This window comes from Seriola dumerili, unplaced genomic scaffold (assembly GCF_002260705.1).
Source record: "Seriola dumerili isolate Sdu_G_001 unplaced genomic scaffold, Sdu_1.0 BDQW01002429.1, whole genome shotgun sequence".
NCBI classification, from domain to species: domain Eukaryota; kingdom Metazoa; phylum Chordata; class Actinopteri; order Carangiformes; family Carangidae; genus Seriola; species Seriola dumerili.
This window is the reverse complement of record NW_019176684.1, coordinates 329,979-351,125: the sequence shown is the minus strand read 5'-3', so window position 1 is coordinate 351,125 and position 21,147 is coordinate 329,979. Positions and strand designations below refer to the sequence as shown.

At 38.3% G+C, this 21,147-nt stretch overlaps 2 protein-coding genes across 2 annotated transcripts; both read left to right on the top strand.

Moving 5' to 3' along the window:
• The first annotated feature begins 442 nt into the window (after positions 1–442).
• On the top strand, positions 443–4,243 carry pih1d3 (PIH1 domain containing 3). Its single transcript, XM_022769259.1, has 6 exons — positions 443–694; positions 1,399–1,465; positions 1,600–1,705; positions 2,249–2,345; positions 2,903–2,988; positions 3,231–4,243. Exons 1-6 carry the CDS (start codon positions 596–598, stop codon positions 3,358–3,360), a joined length of 585 nt encoding a protein of 194 aa, XP_022624980.1. The 5' UTR covers positions 443–595; the 3' UTR covers positions 3,361–4,243.
• Positions 4,244–4,668: 425 nt separating this feature from the next.
• On the top strand, positions 4,669–19,661 carry pip4p1 (phosphatidylinositol-4,5-bisphosphate 4-phosphatase 1). Its single transcript, XM_022769261.1, has 7 exons — positions 4,669–4,846; positions 5,887–6,080; positions 7,527–7,633; positions 9,437–9,542; positions 12,189–12,241; positions 13,454–13,544; positions 16,662–19,661. Exons 1-7 carry the CDS (start codon positions 4,729–4,731, stop codon positions 16,803–16,805), a joined length of 813 nt encoding a protein of 270 aa, XP_022624982.1. The 5' UTR covers positions 4,669–4,728; the 3' UTR covers positions 16,806–19,661.
• The last annotated feature ends 1,486 nt before the right edge of the window (positions 19,662–21,147 follow it).

Below are 21,147 nucleotides of genomic sequence, written 5' to 3'. Positions count from 1 at the left end.
AAAGCACAATGGCAAGACATATCAAACTGTATTCGAGAAGTGTGGTTTATAAAGGACTTAAATTACTATAAAAACGCATTAACTATGTTACCATTATTTAGTTACTTAGGTTATTTAATAAGTAAGGACTCAATGCAGCTTAAAGATGAAATACAAAAGGTAATCATGTTATAAAATAGCCAAACCAATTTCAGCATTAAATTCTTCTTGCATGTTAATTCATACAGAAATTCTATTAGTTTTAATTAATTTGCTGTTTGTTTTATTTTGTTGTTTTATTTCGTCTTTTCTTTTATTTGAATAGGTCATAGCTCATAGCTGAAACCTAGATTGCAATTTTCCAGATAAATAGTTATATGTAATACACAACGTTATAGTTGTACGTTGTACCTGTTTTTTTTATTATTATTATTATATTATTATGTGGGTTTTTTTCCTTCTCTCCTGTGGCGTCACTGGTTCCCATGACAGCCCGAAGCCTGGTCGTCTCCGGGGAAACAGAAAGCGTCAACAGTAACTGATATTCAGTTAGCAGTAACTACACTTGTACAGTAGCCCTCCTGAGATAAAAGAGCTTTTTTGGAGGCTTTTCTGAATGGACTGTCTTGGAGTATCGTCTGTTCAGAACCTACAGGCTCTGTCTGCCTTGTTATCAACTCAGCAGGATGATGATGATGATGATGAAGAAAGAAGAGTAAGATATTGTGCTCTCAGTAGTGAACTGATCTCAAGTCAGTCTGTTCATTTATTTTACTCCGTTATGATATGTTCACTGGTAACAAGAGTAGCTACTCATGTTTTTTACTTTAGCAAAAGAAGCAACATTTACTAATCAAAAGTAAAAGTACCAGTAGTAGCCCTTTTGAGACTGTTCTATTATTATATCATATTATTGGATTATTATTACTAACGCATTAACACAATAAGGATTTAAAGATCATTGGTTGAGGTGAAGCTAATCTTAACTATTTTATAGCCTATGCTGTTGGAGACTTTTATCTATGGCTTTAAACATACTGTATAAGTTGACCATCTGTAAAACTACAACATATGATACTGAAATGTGGTGGAGTAGAAGCTAAAAGTAATATTCAAGTAAAGTACCTCAAAACTGTACTTGCGTAATGTAGGCTACTTGAGTAAATGTTACACTCCACCTGGATATGTAAATGTTCATTATGTACATATATATATCAAATAGACATAAAGAGTCATTAAAAGACAAGCATGCTTTAGAGAAAATCTATATGATGAGTTTGTTTAGATTTGTTCTTTTACTGTGTTCTGATAACTGCCTTATAATGACTGCTAACTGAACGACTGGATGCCATTAGTGTGTATTTGAGTTAAGGCATAAACACTGTATTAGTTTACATTAACATCAGTTACTCTCAACAGAACGCGACAGCCTGCGGACAGCTGGGTCCTGGTCACATTGGTCCCCCACCCAAGAAAGATAAAGAAGGTAATACTTTGAATGTCTTGCAGATAAAAAAATAACTCCTAAATCATTATAGTAACACAGAGGAGGTACAGACTGTGTGTGTGTGTGTGTGTGTGTGTGTGTGTGTGTGTGTGCGCGCGCTTGTGTTTATTTAGAGTCAACTGCCTATGTGAAGAAGAACAGCAAAGATATCTGGAGCGAGAAAGAGGTGGCTGAGGGTTCCCAGTATGATGATCTGGCTGACCCACGGCCACAGCCTGAGTAAGACAGACAAACACTGCTAAAGGAGGGGTTCACTGCTAAAGGAGTCAAACACTGGGAAACACAGATGGGCCCCCTTCAGTCCTTTTTTTCACCTGGTTTCTAATTGGGATTGCACCTTCCACTGAGGCTAGAGAAGCACTCATCCTCACCTTTTTGAACATATTTAAGCCTTAAAACCAGAAAGCCACACTTTCCCATGTAAAGTTTAACAAAACTTTCTCATTATAAGACTTTGTTCCACCTTGGCCAGGTATTCAATTATTATAAACACTTGGCCATTATTACCATTGTGATATTATAGAATTAATTATAGAAATACAATGGAAGAGGGAAGCTGCCTGTAGGAAACTATTTATTACAGTTGCTTATAACATTTTCCACACTCCATTGACCTCAGTTAACACCCTCCTCTGCCTATTTGTTTGTGTTTTTTGTTGTTTTCTCCATCCCAATGTGAAGCTATTTTAACGAGATGAATACTTCACTGATTGTGTGTTTTTGTATGTGCCTTCATTAGTGTGTATAACCTTTGGTCCTCAGGTATGAAATAATCCTGAAGCAGAGTGTGGGCACAGAGGATCTGTTCTTGGGCTTGAGTGGAAAGGACCCATCCTCCATGTGCTGTGAAGCCATGCTGGTACGTAAACTAAACAAACTTCAACAGGATTTCTGTATGCCACAAAATATACTAGTGTGATGACGATAAATGACAAGAACAAAGATGCGATCAGGAACAAACAACCAGGAATGATAACATCATTCAAAATATGGGAAGGATTCAGTAAATTAATTTTAAGACTTTTAAGACTCTTTCAGCCTCAACTATGATGTATAAAAGTTCTGACACAATTTGTAAACAGAATAAAAATGTTAAGGAACACAAAATCCAACTTAAGCAGCATGAATGAGTATAGATTTAGATAAAGCATAATGTTACAAATCTCACTTTATCACCATGCACTAATTTGGATATAAGGAAGACATCTTAATACTATATCATCCTTAACAAGGTTCTTCATACTTTTTTTTAAGCTGTATTAGAATTGAATAGAAAGTAAAGAAAATAGAAAAACGAATTGTTTGGATAGCAAAATACCAGTGGAAATATCACATTCTCTTATTATAAATGTAACATAGAATGTTTTATGTACACTGTGTAAAATATTAACGATGCTGACTTTTTCCTACTCTTAGGTGAAAATCAAACTGCCAGATACTAAAGCAACAGATGTGGTCCTGGATGTAAAAGAGAAGTTCCTTGATCTACGAACGCCAAAATAGTAAGAGATGCTTTGAAAATCTTCTCTTTAATATTTAATCCCCTCAAGACGGAGCAGCGGCAGTTCAGACCAAAAGCTCCCATTTCCAGACATTTCCTTTTAATCAGAGTTTAACATCATGATCTGAGCTTTGATTGCTGTTTCACACAGCTCTTAACATCTTCCTCTCTTGGTTACCACAGACACACGCGCTCCCTTACACTCTCTCCATCTATTTAACCTGTCTTTTCCCCTCTCTGCAGTAAACTGGGTCTCCATCTCCCGCATCCCATCCACAGCCACGAGGGTAAGGCTCAATTCTTCAGTGAGAGAGAGGAACTGGAGGTGACTCTGCTACTGAACCGCTCCATGGATTTTATCAGCGTGCAATAAAAAAGAATGAAACAGGCCACAAGTCTTCAGAGGAAACAGAAAAGATGTGACACAAACAGTGGAGATTATACATACTGCCGTATTTATGGGTCAAGGAAAAAAGGGATTGGAAACGGATCAGTTTAAAGCCTGTTTATTTCCTGAAATTCACATAATGTGAATGTTCAGTTCTTGCTATTATTACATGTTTCACCACTGATTCTCTTAGTATTAAGATATGGGTTTCTTATAAATATTTGTCTGATTATTCGCGCTATAACTAGAGATCCAGAGTAAATCCAGATAAACATTACCATACTTACTACACATAATGGAACTCATTATGCTGGGAGCCCATTTCTTATATACAGTATTCCTTGGATGGAATAATACATAGCTCCAAATTTGCTTTGTGGTAACTTAATTAAACACAAACTAATTTAGGACTATGCTCAATACAAGCACAATATTAACTCATATCATGATTAGATTCTTACACAGGGCTCCTTTTCTGATTGGGTGATAAAATATGAACCAATCTTCTGGCTTTTATTATCAATTTAAATCAAACTTCATTTGTATGACAGCTTTGATAGAGGTTAGTGTGTTATCATGTCAATTGATGTTGTGCTTTAGTAGTAGTAGTTATTCTTACTACAAACCATATGCCATACAGTGATCCTGGGTGTGTGTCTGTGTGTGTGTGTGTGTGTGTGTGTGTGTGTGTGTGTGTGTGTGTGTGTGTGTGTGTGTTTCAAATCCTGAAACAAGTATAAAAGTGAGCAAGTCATTGAGTAACTCTTTTGTACCCTAGCAAAAGTGAAAAAAAGACTTTTGTTTGTACTGGGCATCTTGCAGGAGTGAATTTGTGTTTTTAATATGTATTAAAATGTGAAGTACGATATCTGAAAAACATCCTGGGCACCTAAAGAGCAACTTTAGCTTAAGAGTAACTTTATTTTAAGGCAGGGGTGGAGGAAAGGTATGTCTTTGTATTTTCTTCTTTTCACTTCAGAAATCAGCAAAATATCGAATTTGTCCAGGTGTGCTGTAAGTACAGTACTTTAGTAAATACTTTCTCTCCACCTCTGGCTAAAGATAAAATAAGTAGCCTAACACTACCTTACAGAAATACAGTGGTCATTGTTGGCAAATAACTCAAACATAATTCTCATGTAATTGAACCTATTAACACATATTAAGGGGAACTTGTGGAGCATCCCTGGGTGTGCAGTAAGTGCCACACCCCCGAGCACCGTTACCGCAGCAGCAGCAGCAGCGGTGGTGTGATCATGTGACGCCTGCATTTCCGACACAACAATACAACACCGTATCGGTCTGCATTCACGCTCCCACTGTCTCCCCCCCTCCTTACGCCTCGCTCTCGGTATGGCGGACGGCGAGAGGTCCCCGTTACTATCAGATCTGGGAGATGGTGCTCTTGGCAGCGGTAACGGCGGGGTGTCTCCCGGCGCAGCGCCCTACGGTGTGCCCAACAAACCACAGAGTGAGTATCCATGGTGCGCTCTCCTCCGCCCGACTCCAGCCTGAATTAACCTAGCCGACGTTAGCCTCCACTGACTGGGCATTCTGGTTAGCCTGCTAGCTCAGCTGTGACAGCGACAAAGAACCGGCCTGTTGTGACTGTGTATGTGCAGGATATAATGTTAGGTTCAGGAGTATTTCTTTATGAGCACCCCTTGAGGGGTAAAATATACTGTTTTGCAATAATAATGTAGCAGAGGCTGAAGGGAATCAGCGTTATGCTAACTAGCTAGCTAACCTAGCAACCGGTTTATTAGCTTGACAGCTAGCTCTACTTAGCACCGGCAAAGCTTCAGTTTTGCAGTTCAGTAATACTGCCATTATAATCTTAATAAATTATATTTTATATACGTCTGCTAAGAGATTTTTGCATGTATTTCAGCAGCTGAGTGGTGCTCACTGTACACACAAGCTAGGTACATGTACCGCTGAGCTAGCTAGCATCTGAGAAACACCTGATCTGATTGACATACAAGAAAGCCATTACTGGGGCTGCTCATGGATGCTGCAAGATACAGCTATGACCAATGGCAGCTCTCATAGGGAGGAACTGTGTCTGAAGACATTAATGGAAAAGGCATGAGATAAGGCTTATAATTATGTTTTGCTCTCACAAACTGCTCTAAACATTCGTTCACTCTGCTTGCCAGATATGCTTTGAGCAGAGTAGGAAATGCTGTTTGTTGCATCAGATTTCTAGATAGAAGTCTGTTCCATTTAGTTACACTTACTTTCGCTGCTTTTCTCTTTTTCTCAGACAAACTATTTATTTGTTGAAACTGACCCCACTCAGCATTCTTGGAGTGTTTTTCTTCTAAAGCTCCTTTCAGTTGAACTCAAGACAAAATCTTATTACCTTGTTAACTGTAACGTAAGAGGTTACTAGTCATGGGAATTGAGGCAACTCTTGTGACCAAGTTTCCTCAACAATCATTCATTTGTCACTGCTCCTACTACTATTGTATTCATCATTCTTTCCCTTCCTTGTCTCCCCCCATCCAGGCTTCCCTCCATTCCCCAGCCCAACTCAGCCCTCAGTGCTCCTAGGGGAGGATCCTCCTCCTTACTCACCGCTCACCTCCCCGGAAAGTGGCAGTGCCCCTGTTATCAGCTGCAGGGTGTGTCAGAGCTTGATCTCTGTGGAGGGCAAGATCCACCAACATGTGGTGAAATGTGGGGTCTGCAATGAAGCTACGGTAAGTTTCTAGAGGAATGTGTACACTCAGATGTAACACCAGTATCTTCTGTTAAAGGGTTGTTTCACAAAATTACAAAAACATTTTCTCATAGACTTCAAGTGATGTCTAGCCTTAGGGGGAGTGTTTCTTTTTTTTTTTTTATTTGCCCGGGTTTTCCAATAAGCATCTCTGAGATTTCTACCTCCATCTTGTTAAAAATGACATAATGTATGGTATGCAAAGCAAAGGAAAATGACATTTTAAAAAAACAAATCAACAGAATCTCTTTCCATTACTTTGGATAATCCACAGAGTTTACAATAAGGTCACTAATGGTCCCTATAATCCCTATCAGAATATACTTCAGTAGAAAGTTGTTCCAATTAAACTTTTTTGTAGTTTAACCAACCCTTTTAGATATAGTGTGTATAGATAGAGTTTAAACATCATGAAAAACTTCTATGAATTTAATTATAAAGATCAGCAGTCTATCAGGTTCCACCAAGTTGGAAATTAATCCTCACCATTATCTCCTTCCTTACATGGTTGATATAACTTTGCATCTGAAATTGATAATGGAGCCGAAAACACCGGGTCTCAGTCTAGTTAGTAAGAGTTTAATGATGCTGTGGAGAGAACCATGAGCAGGACAGACAGTGGTCTGACAGCAGGATGTTATCTTAAGCCCAGAGGAAGGTGTGTGATTCATATAGTGGTAAAGCACAGATTCAAATTTCCATTCTCTTGGTGACCTCAAGCAATGGCCTTTATAACTGCCTTGCAGTATTATGTGACCTAGTGAGTTGATACAAGGTGAGCAGCTCCAGCAATCATAATGCTTTGTACTTACTTAATTTATAAAGAGTATAATTGTATAATTAGACATAAGACTTAAGAATTTTGAACACAATTACAAACAGCAACAACAATCTTTAAATATGCAAGTCTCTGGAACAGTTCCTTATCAAATGCAAGTTTGTGGCCTAAATATTTTTGAAGCCTCTGTCTGTATTTCCCTCTGCATTATTCATATTAAATTCCCTCAGTATTATTAATATTAATATTAAGTGCTAGACAGACCTGTTGCTTTGGAGATGGCCTCGAGCTGCCCTTTTTCCTCACAGTATGCAGCTTTGAATACATGGAGCGAGTGCTTCATGCATGTTTGAGTTAAAATCTTACCTTGCCTATTAATTACTCAAGAGCTGTATAATTATGTCTTTTATGTCATTTGTAGAGCAACAAGCGGCACCATAAGTATTACTTTACTGTAATGCCGTCCCTCGGCTCCTTAACTACAACTACTGCACAGCCATTTCCAATATCTCTCAGAATACCTCTCTTCCTCTCGTAGTATTGGTTAATTCTCGTCCATCAAGAATAATTGGGTTGTTATCTGCTCCTATTCTAATTCGTTGTTCTACTATCTTCTCCCCTCCCGTGTGCCTCTGTCTCCCTCTGCAGCCCATTAAGAATGCCCCAGCAGGGAAGAAGTACGTTCGCTGCCCCTGCAACTGTCTGCTCATCTGCAAAGTCACTTCCCAGAGGATCGCCTGTCCCCGGCCATACTGGTAAGAGATGATTTCTGTGTGTGTGTTTGTGCGCACACCACTGTGAGACTGAAAGAACACTGTGTATCTGTGTGAGAGAGAAGTGAAGCAGAGGAAACAAGGTGCAGTGGGAGCAGCGGTTCCTCAATTAAGGCTGTGCTCCCAGCGCAGTTTACATGCGGTGCTCAGCGAGCCGGATGAGGAAATAACAGCCTCATTAGAAGAGCCACATCATGGGTTTCACTTCTGCATGTCCTCAGTATTTGAGGTGTGTCTGTATGGGTAATGTACTGTATGTATTGTGAATTTTTGTAGGCCATATTTTAGTCAGGGATGGAGATTATGTATAGATTTAATTTACAGTCTACACATGGCAGCTAGAAAAAACATCACAAAATTTATTCAGCATGTATCTGCTTTAAACTCCCACAGAGTAGATACCAACCAAATGCACACTTAGCAAATTCATTCATATTGTACAGTAATATCAGAGGGCTGAATCAGCACAGAACCCTCTTTAGAACAAAAGCAGTTGAAAGTAAACTGGGAAAGTTCCACAAATTACACTAAATGTCACTTGTGTTGCAATTCTTTATATTGCAAGGCTTAAAGAAAACATTACAGGGATGCTGACACTTCAAATACAGTTTGGGAGGGGAAAGTTTCTCTTGTTCCCTGTCAGGAAACTTGTTCAATTAAAAAACCATAGAACACTTTTTACAGGTCAAAGAGATGCCATTGTGTTGGGATTTTTATCGTCAAAAACACAAGGCTGATGTCAATGAAAATGCACCGCTTTGGCAGCTCATCTGAACATCATGCTGCTGCAGCCTCGTGTAATTGCTCAGAAAGATAAGATTCCTTGTTTATGCCCAAGGCATAAAATATGCAAGAGCAACATTTTTAGCCATCCATTTTCTTTCTCTCTTTTTTTTTTTTTTAATTTTCTGCTGCTATCTAAATATGTATGATGTTAAACTGTACATTACAAAATCTCTTGTTATAAATATCTGAAATCCATAATTCATCTGTCAGCTTCAGTGCAGATCATCAAGTTAGGCTCAAGGCTAATTAGGGTTTGAATGTTAATTGGAGGCAAAAATTTCATCAATGTCCTAATGTCTTAAACAATAATATTCCATAATTTACCCTGTAATCAGCCATTTGCTTTGACATTATTGCACATTTAAACCTAATAAACAAAATAAAGAAAGAAAAAAAAAAATCTCTTTTTAACTTTGTTTAAGATTGCTGTATGTAAACTGAATTTGTATCAGCTGTGTCCTTAACAGTGGAAGAGATGCAGAAATTGTTTGGCATAACGTTTGCTCTCATACTTGAGTGGTGGGATTCTGCATGTTTCTAATGTAAATTTTAACAATGCCTGGTTTTATTACACCTGACCATAGGTTGCCCATTTTGTTAAAGTGATCCCAAAAGACTGTAAATACTCCTCAGTGGAGAAACTTTTCCTGCATGAAATTGCTCTAGAGAGTTTACCTCCAGTGTCACTGTTTTGCATTCAATCCAGACATGCTGACTGAACCAGACACATCTCAGTGCTGCTGTCTGATCAGTGATCCTGAGCTACTGGAGTTGTCTCAGGAGGTTGGTTGTAGAAAAAAGCAGTGTTGGTGGTAATGAGAGGACTGGCTGCTGATGGATCCCCCAGAAAAAGTGAAATCAGTCGTCAGCCTTTCCACACCAGCATAATGAGGCGACTGCTCACGACATCTGGCAGTGAATGTTAGTTTAAATGCTGAATAATATCTTGAACCATTTGTGGTGTGGATGCTGACTTTGTGTGGGTCTGTCTCTTTACAGCAAGAGGATAATAAATTTGGGTCCAGTCCATCCTGGTCCAGCCAGTCCTGACCCCCAGCCAGCCGGGGCCCGGGTCTCCTGTGGACACTGCAGCAACACCTTCCTGGTACCACACTCTCTCTGCTTAATCAGATTAAACTTTTCATTCTTTGTGACGTTGAAAAAATACCCACCCCCACAGGATTTGGAATCACACACACTCACAATTTATATTAGTTTCAAAGTTAAAGGAAGAGTATTAGCTTTTTTGCCAAGTGTTAAAAGAGAAGATCAATTACACAGATTGCACAGATATGAGAGTGGTATCGACCCACTCATTTAACACTTGGCTAGTACGTGAGCTTTCAGACTAAACAAAAAAAACACACAAAAAGAGGTGAAAATGTCAGATTTCGATTGAAAACAGAATGTAATACTCAAGCAAAGAGTTCATTCTGGACCTCAAAGTACAGAACAAGTAATAAAATAGTCCATGTCCTGGCTTCTGGAGCCTTCAGTCACATCTCATAGTCTTTATTCAGCAAATGGAGCAGGCTAAGGTGTCATCACATAATAAGCTTCACTCTTAAGCCAGCTCAAGCTCCAAAAGCTAGTAAATAGATCTTGATTTTGAGTTTTGTTGCAAAATCTAATGAATGTTCTCTTTACATACTGTTTATGTTCACTAAATGTCACTGGATTCCTCTCCTATGTTTTTAAGATGTATTGCAAAAATTCAGAAGAGCAAACTACTGTACTTTTCCAAGTTAAAAAAAAAAAGAATTTGACTTTCAAAGGATTAACTGCATCATCTCTAGTATGGGTTTTATTTGAAAAGACATTAATTGATGACCCATATCAACCTCTATGGCAATCAGAATTACAACATCAGTACAACCACTGTTTATTAAGTCTCTGGCACAAGTCCCCACCTCTTCTGTCTCTTCGAATAACATAAACCTGAAAAAGACACAACCAATAAAATCACATACAGTACAGAGAGCCAAGATCCAGTTAAACACTTTTTTTTGCATTACCATGCAGACTAGCTGAATAATAAAACTGCCCTGGCATTTGCTACTTTGGCTTTTATCATCTGTAGTTGAAATGTCTTGTGACAGTTTCATTAGGCCTGCAAGGTTTTTGTTGTGAGATGTACTGTCGCCCAGCCAGAGAAGTGAATTATTGAAAAGCCAAAAATATTCTTGCACCAGGCCAAGTAAATGTTGAGTTATTGGTTTAGATCAATAACCCTATCCACTCCCTGCTGATATATTCTGGCCATTTTTGTTCGAAAGGGGAAGTAAAATTTTAACTTACTGCTCTATAACAATGTGTGGGACAGGTAAAGATGGTTTGGATATATGGTGAAAGGAAGGAGGGTGGCGCAGCCAGGGAAAGAGAAGAATAGAGCTGTGAAAGGAGGTGAGATGGATGGTACAGGGTGTTTAGCATTCAGCTGGACCTTTCCTACCTGCTTAAAGACAGGGTGGCTGAATGAAAATACAAATCTGTGCCCTGGGTGGCGTTGCAGTGATCCTTTAGTCGCAGATCTAGTGATAATGTTCTCTGTGCTTCCCATACAGAGTGTTTCTACCAGAATGAGAAGAATATACAACATGGGCAGTGTATTCTGCTCTGCAGGTTTTACAAATGTATCACACCCCAACATTAGGGAGGGAACAAATGTCTACAACTGGAGAGAAGGCTATTTTTCTTTTCTCATTTTTATGTGGCACGCAGCACCTGTTGGCAAGAACTGGGATGGTTGTATTAAATTTCGTGGAAAGTGTCATCAATCCGTGCAACTGCAGGCATATTTGAATAAGGCCATCTGTAAGGGAATCTATCCCAAGGTTGTGTATTGCCTCCACATGACATGTACATGTATGTGCAGTCGAAGTGCTTGCCCCATCAGTGCAGTTTTGCATCAACTTGCTTATACAAATGTAAATTATCAACAATTTGATGATCGATTGATCACTTAAGTCATTTATCAAGCATAAACGCCAAATATTTGCTGGTTCCAGCAAATGTGAGGAGTATTGCTTTTCTCTTTTTAATTTAATTGCAAAGTGAATATCTTTGTATTTTGGATGATTGGTCAGAAAAAAAGACATCACCTTGCACTCAGGGAAAGTGCGATAGGCATTATTTACTCTATTGACATTTTATAGTCTCTAAAGATAATGAATTCAATTGGCACGAATGTCAGGTGAACAGTATTGCCAATATTATAATCTTGCAATATGCAATATACAGGTTTCTCTGCATCCAGCCAGTTGGATGGCAAACAACTCATCATCCCCTTCACACCCCCTCCATAACTCACTCCAGCTCCTCCAGTCAGGTCACTAATATAAAAACCTTCTGGCCAGGACAAACACATTGAAAAAAATCCTTCATTCCAACTGCCATTAACACATTATAAACAAGCAGTGAAGGACGCCGCACTCTGACACCTGCACATATTTCCTCTTTTCTATTTCCTGCACAACCATATTTACCTTATCTATCTTCCCCGATTAATTTTTAGCTCTATGTTTTTATTGTGAGCAATGTCAAGGACAAATTTAAATTGCCTTTTGATAGACAATAATGTTTTTCTGATTGTGCATCCATGAGTGAAGTGTTAGCACCAGCAAAAACAGTGGTATTGACAATGACAGTGAATGTTTTTCTGGCACATAGCGTTCTGTCATCACTATAATTGATAATTTGACAAACCTGTCTCTTGGTTTGTGGCTGAACCTCTTTCTCCTTGTGCTTTCAGTGGACAGAGTTCACAGACCGGACGCTGGCCAGGTGCCCACACTGCAGGAAAGTGTAAGTACTTATAAGCAATTCATCCATTACACCACCTCATTCTCACTGTACGTTTACATTTTTGATTTATGTCTTCAGCTGAAGCTTTTGTTCAGAGAAACCTAACAAACAGTGAGCAGGAAGGGGCTCCAGAGACTTTCTCAAGGACAGAAGACAAACTGTGTTTTTCTGAGAATCAAACCTGTGGTATCCTGTTTATGCGACTTTGTCTCTAACCTCAGCTGCTACACCACATATTTCCCAGCAGCCACAGTGTGCTTACACGTGTCTCATAACATCATGAGGTCGCTGATCTGTGGGATTTTACTCCATGTGTGTTTTGGTGCCTCAGGATTTTCTTTGAACCTGGCTACTAACCACATTCCTATATCACTAGCTCCATAAGCTTCTTAACATGGTCAGTAAAGTGTATGGGACTTATCAGGCATAACCAGATCTGATGCATAATCAAATCTTAATAAGCCATTATTTATTGCGTATTTAAAATATCTGCAATATTACAATTTCATAGTATAGTGTTATTGGTGATTTCTAATGATGATTTGTTTATGAACTAATGCAGAATACTGGATAAAAACATTTTGAAAAGTGAGGACACATGTCTTCAAAATTTAAAGTTTTCATTACAGGGATTTTTCCTCAATCTATCAGGCATGTAGAGCAACTCGTTGCCTTGTTCCTTCTTTCTCAGCATTTAGCTTCATAAGGTGCATAAGAGTTCTGCCAGTGTGTTAGTTGTATTACTGTGACACACAAGTGTGCCTTACCAATCTTCATAAACAGCTCTGGTCATGAGATTTCAGTTTGTTACATCCAAAATGGCCCCAAAACCTGGAGTGAATCTGGACAGGTGCTGCTTGAAGTAAAATTTCTGCAGGTGCATCATTATTATCCTTTATGCGTATTTCTTTCATTATGCTTAAAAAAAGGCAAATTAATTTTAAGCCCCATTGTTATTATTTAATAGGACAGAAGACATGTTAACATGTAACAGTATGAACATCATTTAAATAATAAAATGAATGGAGGCTGAATTCCATTCAGCTGCATCGATTTCAGGGTCCAGGTATTGTTCATGCTGCTTCACTGTCATGCTGTCATGTTTTACTGAGACACTTAATAATGCCTCTGCTTTTCGTAACTTGTGTTGCATTTGATTCCGTTTCCTTGTAAACTAAATGTCTGCTTTTCTCTTCTCTGTTGGACCTGAAGCTCCTCCATTGGTCAGAGGTATCCCCGGAGGCGGAGCTTGTGGTGTTTTCTACTCTGCTTGCTATTTAGCATTTCCACCGCCGGGCTGATGGTGAGTGGATGCCACTCTAACATCCAAGAGACTTAGACCTGTTCATTGTTAAAAAAAGATTATCAATAGCTGAACACTGTTAAACTATTATCCCATCTTCTCTAAACCTGTCCTCCTTTTTTTCTTTACAATGTGAAAACCTTTCATTGCAGCAGAAATGCATTTACAGCCTCTCCCTTTGTTGTCACTTGTTTAACATGGAGGATGTGCACCTTGCAGCAGCTTCCCAGACACTATGCAACAGGCCTCTATTTGTCAGTGAGATACAGCACAAACAGCCTACTATAAGCAGTGTTCAGGCTGCAACACCAGCTTCAACACCCACTGAACAGCAGAACAGAATGACCTTCAGTTTTTCCATGTTTTCTTCTTTTACTCACTTTGATCTGCACACAAGCTGTCAAGGCTCACAATGCATTTTCTATTTTCTGTTTCAGTTGTTGCTCTTGTTTAAATGTTTCGAATGAGAGTGCAACAGTAGAATATTGTCAAATTATACAGTCGATCAGTTTTGTTGACAAGAGGGAGTAAATGAGCAAACGTCTAAAAATAAACACGGACACATAGAAAGAACTGGATAGTCGGCACATTCTGCCTCATGAACAGCAGAGGGTGCAAGATGAGCACCAAATGGCGTAAATCAGTAAAGACTCATTCAACACAAGAGGCATAGTGCCTGCCAGCATGGAGAACAGTAAACAATGCGCAGACAATAAATATGCTGTATTGACAGCGTTGCATAATGGTGGTGTGGTGGCAATAAATGTCACAACATGACTTAAAAAGGCAGTTTTAATTATAAGAATGGTTCAAGAGCAGGTGTTTTGACAGTTTAATCCTTAGAGGTGTGCACTGCATCAATAAACTTTAACAGCAAGATCCCGAGACAAGTAACAGATGAAACTTCATTTCCAGACAGAATTTAATTATAAATACAAAAGCAGTGATTTTTAAATGAAGGTAGTTAAGAAATGAGTGTAGCACAATGCCGTCCAAATTTACAAAATCTATTCAGTTGGACTGTTGGAGAAGTATCTGCTAAGAAGAATATGAATCACTCACACGTTTTCTTTTACTGCCCACTTCTTAAAATATCCTGGTAACTAATTTCAAAATAATTAAAATTGAACAGAATGTGTTACTTTTAGTCATATGTCCATCAGACATCATTTTAGAAATGGACAAATACCTTTCCAGGATACTTAGAATTGCAGCAATGAAACAACCTGCTCCAGCTTTATTTAAAAATTGAAGTCAAAAGTAAATGCATATTAGAAATGGAAAGAATAACCTCTACAATCAGAAATCACAAGACAGAATTCCCAAGAGTCTGGAGTAAATGGATTGAAAATGAGGCCAACAACTAAATAACTAAATAATTTGGACGTCTTAACCTTTTAGAGGAGGCAGAAACACAGAGGGAAAATAAGACCCGGCCTTGAGGAGAAAACGGTTGTACAAGGTCAAATTGACAAGTGAAATAATCATTTAATATAGATTGTAGTTCAGTGTGTTTCATTTTTTTTCTCCTCTTTTCTTATGTAAGTGAGGATCCATGAATCCATGCACCCAACCTGCCTTGTGTCAGTAGTCCAGGCTGCTGGTGTAATGATGTGGGGAATGTTTTCTCGGCTCACTCGGGCCCTTCAATACCAATCAATCACGGCTTGAATGCCACATCCAGTATCGGAGTATTGTTGCTGACCATGTGTATCACTTTATGGCCACAGTTTACCATCTTCTAATGGCTGCTTCCAGCAGGATATTGCACCATGTCACAAAGAAAAATTGTCTCAAACTGGTCTCAAACCTGAGTTCAGTGAACTTCAGTGGCCGCCCCAGTCACCAGATGTGAGTCCAGTAGAACACCTTTGGGATGTGGTAGAACAGGAGATTGGCAACTTGAATCTGCAGAAGTGATGTGATGTAATCATGTCAACACAGAGCAGAAGTGTTTCCAATATCTTTTGAAACCCAAAACCTTATCTCCCTATAGTCCTATAGGGTGTCAAAACAGGAGAGAATATTATTTATTACAGGAATGAGCAGTACAACAATATGTTGGACAAAATGCTTCTTAAATCATTGTTCATTAAATTTTTTTTGACTTTTTATATCCATATTAGCTTTGCTCTCATGCTGTGACTTTGAAACCGTTCAAATTCATATTTCCATATTCTCAGAAAATCCCTATGGGTTCTCTCAAAGTCATTTTTGCCATCTTCATTAAATAATTTTCTTCTGAGCAGCTGCACACTTAATACTTGATGGGAAAGCCATTTTCTCTCTTACCGCTCTCTCTTCATTCTTCAGTGTTGAATATGAGCTCCTCCATGAAAAATTGTGCATTTGAAGCCCTACAATTCAATGTCATTGCATTAGTATGGTTCATGTGGGTTAATCGCTCACTATAGATACATAAACTGAACTCAGTGTTTTGTCTGTGTTGCTGTCTTTGTGACGTTCTTGTGAAGTGGATTTGTGTTGGATTTAGAGCTGGAACAATTAGTCAATCAAATGAAAATTAATCAGGAACTGTTTTGCTAATTGAATAATCATTTAATCAGTTTTAAGGCAGAAGTGCTAAAGAATTTGATTGTTTCAGCTTCTCACATGTTGGAATCTGCTGCCTTATCTTTTCTTACAATATATTGAATTGATTATCTGTCTTGTCTGGATAAAACAAGACATTTGATATCATCACCTTGGGCTTCACATACTTTTGGTGACTTATAACCCTGAGAAAATAATCAACAGATTAATCAATAAATACAAATAAGCATTATTTGCAGCCCTAATAGGAGTAAGCATTATTGTAATGCTGACCAGTGACCATGCTTGTTCATCTTTACTCTGTGGAAATCGCTGGATACTTGGCTGGAATTTGGTGCCATTTAAAACATCATAAATGGGTCAGATAATAAATGTAGAAAACATTTTCAAACATGATTATAGCTTTAGCTCTCTGGTTGCTTTCGTTTAGCCTGACTAGACTTGAGCTGGATCATTATAATCACCGTAACACACTCAGAATGTGCTTGCAATTCCCTTGAATGGCTTTATGAGCATCATCTGAATTCCTAAAAACTTCCTCTTTGTGTCGCCGCGTCTCTTCAGGCTGGAACGTGGGTGAAGGCTCAGACCTACCAGGGGATCTACGCCTCGTGGGCAGTGCTGCTGCTCCTGGTTCTCGTCACCCTGGCTCGGGCCTTCTACTGGGCCTGCATGAGGGTCAGCCAGCCCCTCCAGAACTTCACATAGAGTCCCTTTCAACTCTGCGGCACCCTTCTTCTCAACCCACCAGGCAGGAGGAAAGATGGCTCAAAAAAAAGAAAAAAAAAAAACACACACAAAAACAACAGAATATTTATTTAAACCCAACTCCAGAAAGAAAAGGTTCTCCTCCTCCTCCTGTTCCTTCCCTTTTAGTCAAACGTGTTTCTAAAACTGGATGGCGGTGGCTGCGACTGCTATATATCTAAAGATAACTATGATGATGCGTATAGCCTAATGTACTGTTAATCTATTCTAATCTCATGGCCAGTGTGGGGTTCATTTTAACATTTTTAACACTTTTTCTTCTTCTCTTTCCCCCTTTGTTGTTGTTTATAAATTTTGGCTTTAGTCTGTGGCACATCTGTTGCACTCTCTGAACTTCTGAGACGAGGGCTTCAAGTTACGTCTTAGATGTGAATATAGCCCTTGTTTTTTTTTTTTTTGGAGGGGACTGTCCCTTTTCAGTCCTAATTTGACATTAGTATTCCAGCATTTAACATTTTTTAAACAGAGAAACAAATTATTTTGTGAAAGCGGCGATGAAGTCAGATGAAGCTAAAAAAAAAAATCGATGCCAGTAGAAGATGACTGGAGTGACTGGAGGGACATCAGCCTCCTTTTGTGAATCGAAAGATCAAGTAGGTGCTGAAATGTGTCTGAAAAATTGAATTCAGCAGTATGTGAAGGTAGGCTATGATGTGTCTGAACTCGGTGTTTATGCTGAATTATCCCCTGGGACTGACTTTGATCCAAAGCAGCTTGAAAGCCTTAAAAGGAGGTGTGATAGAAGGATTCAAAACACACACACACACACACACACACACACACACACACACACACACACACACACACACACACACACACACACACGCAGACATCCACAACCACATGAATGGATAGCTGTACACAACAAAAGCAGGATGCTCTTTTAGAGTTGCAACAGCTCAGAAACCAGTTTGTCAAAGACATCCCAGCCTCTCTCTTCAAAGATGTCTGGTGAACACATTTTCTCCATACTGTTGGAAAAAATGACATGCATGCCACTTTGTGTAAAAGTTGGATAATTTGTCCTGCTCCTATAAGAGTGGTACCCAATCTCCAGCTCCTTTTCTTTGATCCAAACTATAGCAACAAGGTTACTTTAAAACTTCATTTTTAAAGTATATCTAAATAAAAACTTCTATCACATAAATTCAGTTGATATGAACGCCAACGTGTGGCAAAGCCCTTCCTCTGAAATCCAAGAGACGGGTTTACTTTATTACATATGTCTAGAAGGTTTGACCCGAGTTCATTTTATTCTGCTCGGCTTTCCGAAACAGACCAAAACATGAAACGAAAACACTACGAGCTATTGGCTTTTAGACATCGATATCTGCCTTCTCATACCCACAAAACCCCTGTGAGTATAAGGAGTGTTTTAGATTTGCTCTCTGGCATTAATTGTACGTTTTCATCCTCGGGAGAAGGCTAAGAACAGAATTTTCAGACCTGTCTGTATGTGCTTGCTAGCAGAGGTTGAATATGTGAAAACACTAAGCTAAAAAATACAGTACTTGAGGCATTTGTAGCTTCTGATACCAATCCTAAAATGTTGGGATGTATCTAAATGCATCATCGCTCAAATAAGATCATGTAATTGGCCGGAAAAGACCATATTGCTCAACTCTGTCAGCCTTTTCATTGCATTTGGGACCATTCATGGTGAAAATATGACTTTTAATGTCACTGAAGATGGAGGCTGATCCTGAGCTTTCTACTTTGTTAGTTGCAGATGGTGCTTTCGCCTCAAGGCCATTTGAATATTTGTGAAAGAGGAAAGCTCCACCCTCTCAACTCAAAGCTTGATATCAGTCAGAATAGGTCAGTAACAAACACAAACACACACTACATGTTACATTCTCACTCAGTGTAAGTCCCATAATGACTTGTCTGTGCTTCTGAATGTGGTGGCATTTCTTATGTTATGAATTATGTATTTTTGTTTGATTGTAAATATATTTGTTGTTGATGTACATTGGAAGTGACTAAGTGAATTATGTTGCACTCCGGGCTTAACACTACTGCTGTGATCGCTGCGGATGTTTTGTTTATTTTTAAGAAGGTTATTTTTGCAACTCTTCACCTGTTACATATTTAATGATTTGATGAACTACTAACCTAATAAGCCTCTGGACACCTGGTCGTGTCCAAATCTTAACCACAAACACAAGCACATCAACATACACACACCAACAACATTTACGACCGAATCACATTCCCAAGCAATGACATTTCTATCTCTCTCACACACACAAACACACACCCAGCACCTTAAACAGTAGTGAGAAACACTGCATACACCAAGTAAGATGAGATGAAGTTACCCTGCTAGACTGAACTGAGGTCGCGGACAGTTCATATGGAAGTGTCATATTATTTATTATGCACGTTGCAAAAAAGGGCTACTTTAACAGTTATGTCATTTTATTAAGTCCTTAAATCTTATTTGTTGTGGAAAAAGTCTGTTGTGGAGTGGGATTATTTCACTTTTTTCAAGACTGGTCCAAGGGCATTTTTTTTTCTTATTTGAAATCAGTACAATGATCTGCCAGTTTCTGCAAGTGATGTTTAGAGCATAATTTTTTTTTAGACTGTTGGAAACAACTAGAAAAGATAAGATTATAGGACAGAATTAAGGTGATATGACTTGTTTAAAAAAAAGACCTTTTTTGCAGTGGAGTGATCATGTTTTATCCATGACTGCAAAAGAAATCAATCATGTTAATGCCAATGATAAAGAACCTGGCTAATGCTCTTTTCAGAGTTTGTTTACACACAAATAAAGACATGATGATGTACAAAACAGCTGATGCGAGTTCATATCTGATTTTTTTGAACGACACACAGGATCTGATAAAGCCATGAATGCCGGTACATTTCATTTATTTTTCTATTTTATTATTTCCAAACTTGCTGTCATTCCAAATGTCAACCAAGGAACTTGTCTACTTGAAAGATGCCACATGAAAAAATGTATGATTTATGAGTTTTATGATGCAGCGTTTCAAAGAAAACATGCCTGACTAAGATCTCCAAGGTCAATCATCAATGTTGAATCATAAATATTATGGGAATTTGCACTATTCAGTGTTGGCACCACCTTTCTTTTCCATACTTTAAATGCTGCTTTGTCCAGCACCTGTACCAAACTGAGGTTGGATGTGTAATCCAGTGGCTCTCCAACCTTTTTGTGTGACCTATACACACGGCCGTAAATGACATCACTGCCATGTTTCTGTTCTTCCAGTGCTTTGAATTGATGTTAACTTAAAATTATTTGTTGAAATCTCAGTGTTTAGATGGGTTTTGTCAAGTTTGCATTAGCACTACTAGCATTACTTCTTAACTCTTTCTATCCTTCCCTATTTCAACCATTTATCCTATACTTTTATCTATTTCGATTGCTCATTGCATTTGGCTAATTCAATTATCTATTCTAACGATTTAATCCATTATTTTTAGCTAACCATTTCGACTATTTATCCCTTTTAGCTAGCCTAACTATTCCTACTGTCCAAAACTATTTAACTGATTTATGTTACCAGCTAACTTTTTAGCTTTTTACCATTACTCTTAGTAAACTATTTGAACCATTTATCTATTAATAACAGTTTCAACTAGTTCAAAAAATGTATCTTAACCATTGCAATTATTTATCTCTTACTTTTAGCTAGCCTAACTATTTCAACCAATTATCCATTACTTATGGCTAAGGGTTGCCACTTGGTTACAGCTAGTTGTAATGTATCTTAGCTAATCATTTCAACCATTTATTCTTTAGCTATTTTAACTGTTTCTCCATTACTCTGAACTAACCATTTCCACCATGTAGCTACCTATTGTTTTTAGCCAACTTATCATGTATTCATTGCTTTTAGCTAGCTTAATTATTATAATTATATCAGTATATTGATGACTCTTGGTTAGCAAGAGTCATCAATCAACTATCCATACATTTGGTTGACTGTTTCAACAGTTATCCATTACTCTTGGCTAATTCAACATTTTAGACACTACTTTAAGCTATTTTGTCTTCTCTGCTTGCTACTAACTCGTTTTTACACACTATTGATCGCAGCATGTGGTATTGATATGTTAAAGCTGACTCGGGTTATTGGTTATTTTTGGTTATTGGTTATCGTAAATATATGAAAGATGCGCATCACACCAATCTGTACCTCATTTATACGTTGCCTTGGACTAAATTGCCTTTTAAATTAAAAAATTTAAATATGTGAATATATGTTATCTTTCAAATTAGTTGAGCTACTGTACAATCTTTCCA